Source organism: Aplosporella prunicola (genome assembly GCF_010093885.1).
Source record: "Aplosporella prunicola CBS 121167 unplaced genomic scaffold K452scaffold_240, whole genome shotgun sequence".
NCBI lineage: Eukaryota > Fungi > Ascomycota > Dothideomycetes > Botryosphaeriales > Aplosporellaceae > Aplosporella > Aplosporella prunicola.
Window position 1 is genome coordinate 1 of NW_022983768.1, and position 1,481 is coordinate 1,481.

Genomic DNA, 1,481 nt, shown 5'->3' on the forward strand with positions numbered 1-1,481 from the left:
AACGTGTTCTTTTAGATAGCAGCATATATACCTCCATAGGTAACAGTAATCTAGAAGGACAAGCGGCGTCCAATTCCTCGCGCCCAGCTTCACACGATAATATCGTTATTACCGGAAACCAAGACTTCCCTTCAACCTTCCTTCTCAATAATGTTGCTATAATCCGCAACGTATTCCCTTCTTGCCAGGCAAAATCTACGGAAACTTGGTATAAAGTAGCGGTCCACGGGGTCCCTACCGCAGAACTCAGCGACTTTAGCCCAAAAGAATTCTCAGACTTTATTAAGAATGAGATTAAGACCTTCTCCTCCGGCTTAACCGCTGTCGGTAACCCATACTGGTTAACCTCGAAGGAAAAACGTCTGGAGAACCCCGGCGCGTCTATAGCCATTGCTTTTAAGACTGAAAAAGAGAGACGCCAAGCTGTCTCTAACCGCCTCTTCATAGCAGGGATTAGCTGTAAGGTAGAAAACCTTCTCAATACCCCGCGGGATCAACTTTGCCGGAACTGCAACCAAACCGGCCATGAAACCACTCGGTGTAAACGCCAACCCCGCTGCGCCCTCTGTAATAAGAGGACCCATCGTACGGACCAACACCAGTGCAACTACGCTGGGTGCAAGTCAAAGAAAGGTTCGCGGTGTAAAAACTACGAACCAACGCCCCAGTAAAATAATATCTTTAAATGGATATAAGAGTTCTACAAGTCAACGTTAATAGGAGTGCGCCAGCAACTGAGGCAGCCCTAGAACTTGCAATCGAACTAAATATTGACTTAATACTAGTCCAGGAACCTTGGATTAGTAACTCCAAAAATCCTAAAGATAAACGGTCTATTAATCACCCATCTTTCGGACAACTTCTCCCGGCTCACTCACCCGATTTAAGATCTAGAACTCTAGTTTACTTCGCCCGGAACCTAAAGGGTTCCCAAATAAACTATAGGGAAGATCTCTTCCAGTCCCCGGACCTAATGGTTTTAGATCTAGTTTTAAAGGATAAAACGCTCCAGATAATTAATCTTTACAACCAGAAACCCCAGGACGGACCCTCAACATCCCTTACGCTTGAACGAGAACAAGGCTACGCCCCGCTACGCCCATACTCAATTATAGCAGGGGATTTTAACCTCCATCACCCTTGGTGGGACCCAGGCGGGGCACCGTCAACAGGCGTCGACAAACTACTAGACTGGATAGACTCTAATCATCTACGGCTATTAAATACAATCGGAGTCCCTACGCGTCTACGCGGATCCGATAGGCCTACAACGATAGATCTTACCCTCGCCAGTAGGAGTATCTCTAATCAAATCCAAGATTGGCAGGTCCTAGATAACCTAGGCTCGGACCACCGCCCTATCTTCTTTTCTATACTCCAAAACGCCTCGCATCACACCCCCCCACCTACTATTGGACTAAGGTACAACCTTGGAAAAGCAGATTTCCAGAAGTTTAAAAAACTCTTCCGGCAACAAGTAG

General features: G+C 46.5%; 1 protein-coding gene across 1 annotated transcript; it reads left to right on the forward strand.

Annotated features, from left to right (window-relative positions):
• Positions 1 to 275: 275 nt before the first annotated feature.
• Positions 276 to 1,153, forward strand: K452DRAFT_212690 (uncharacterized protein; the record flags this gene model as incomplete). The annotated part of the gene is made up of 2 exons (XM_033536199.1): positions 276 to 585; positions 750 to 1,153. Coding segments are annotated over 2 exons (714 nt in total), but the record flags the coding sequence as incomplete, so codon positions are not given.
• Between the last annotated feature and the right edge of the window lie 328 nt (positions 1,154 to 1,481).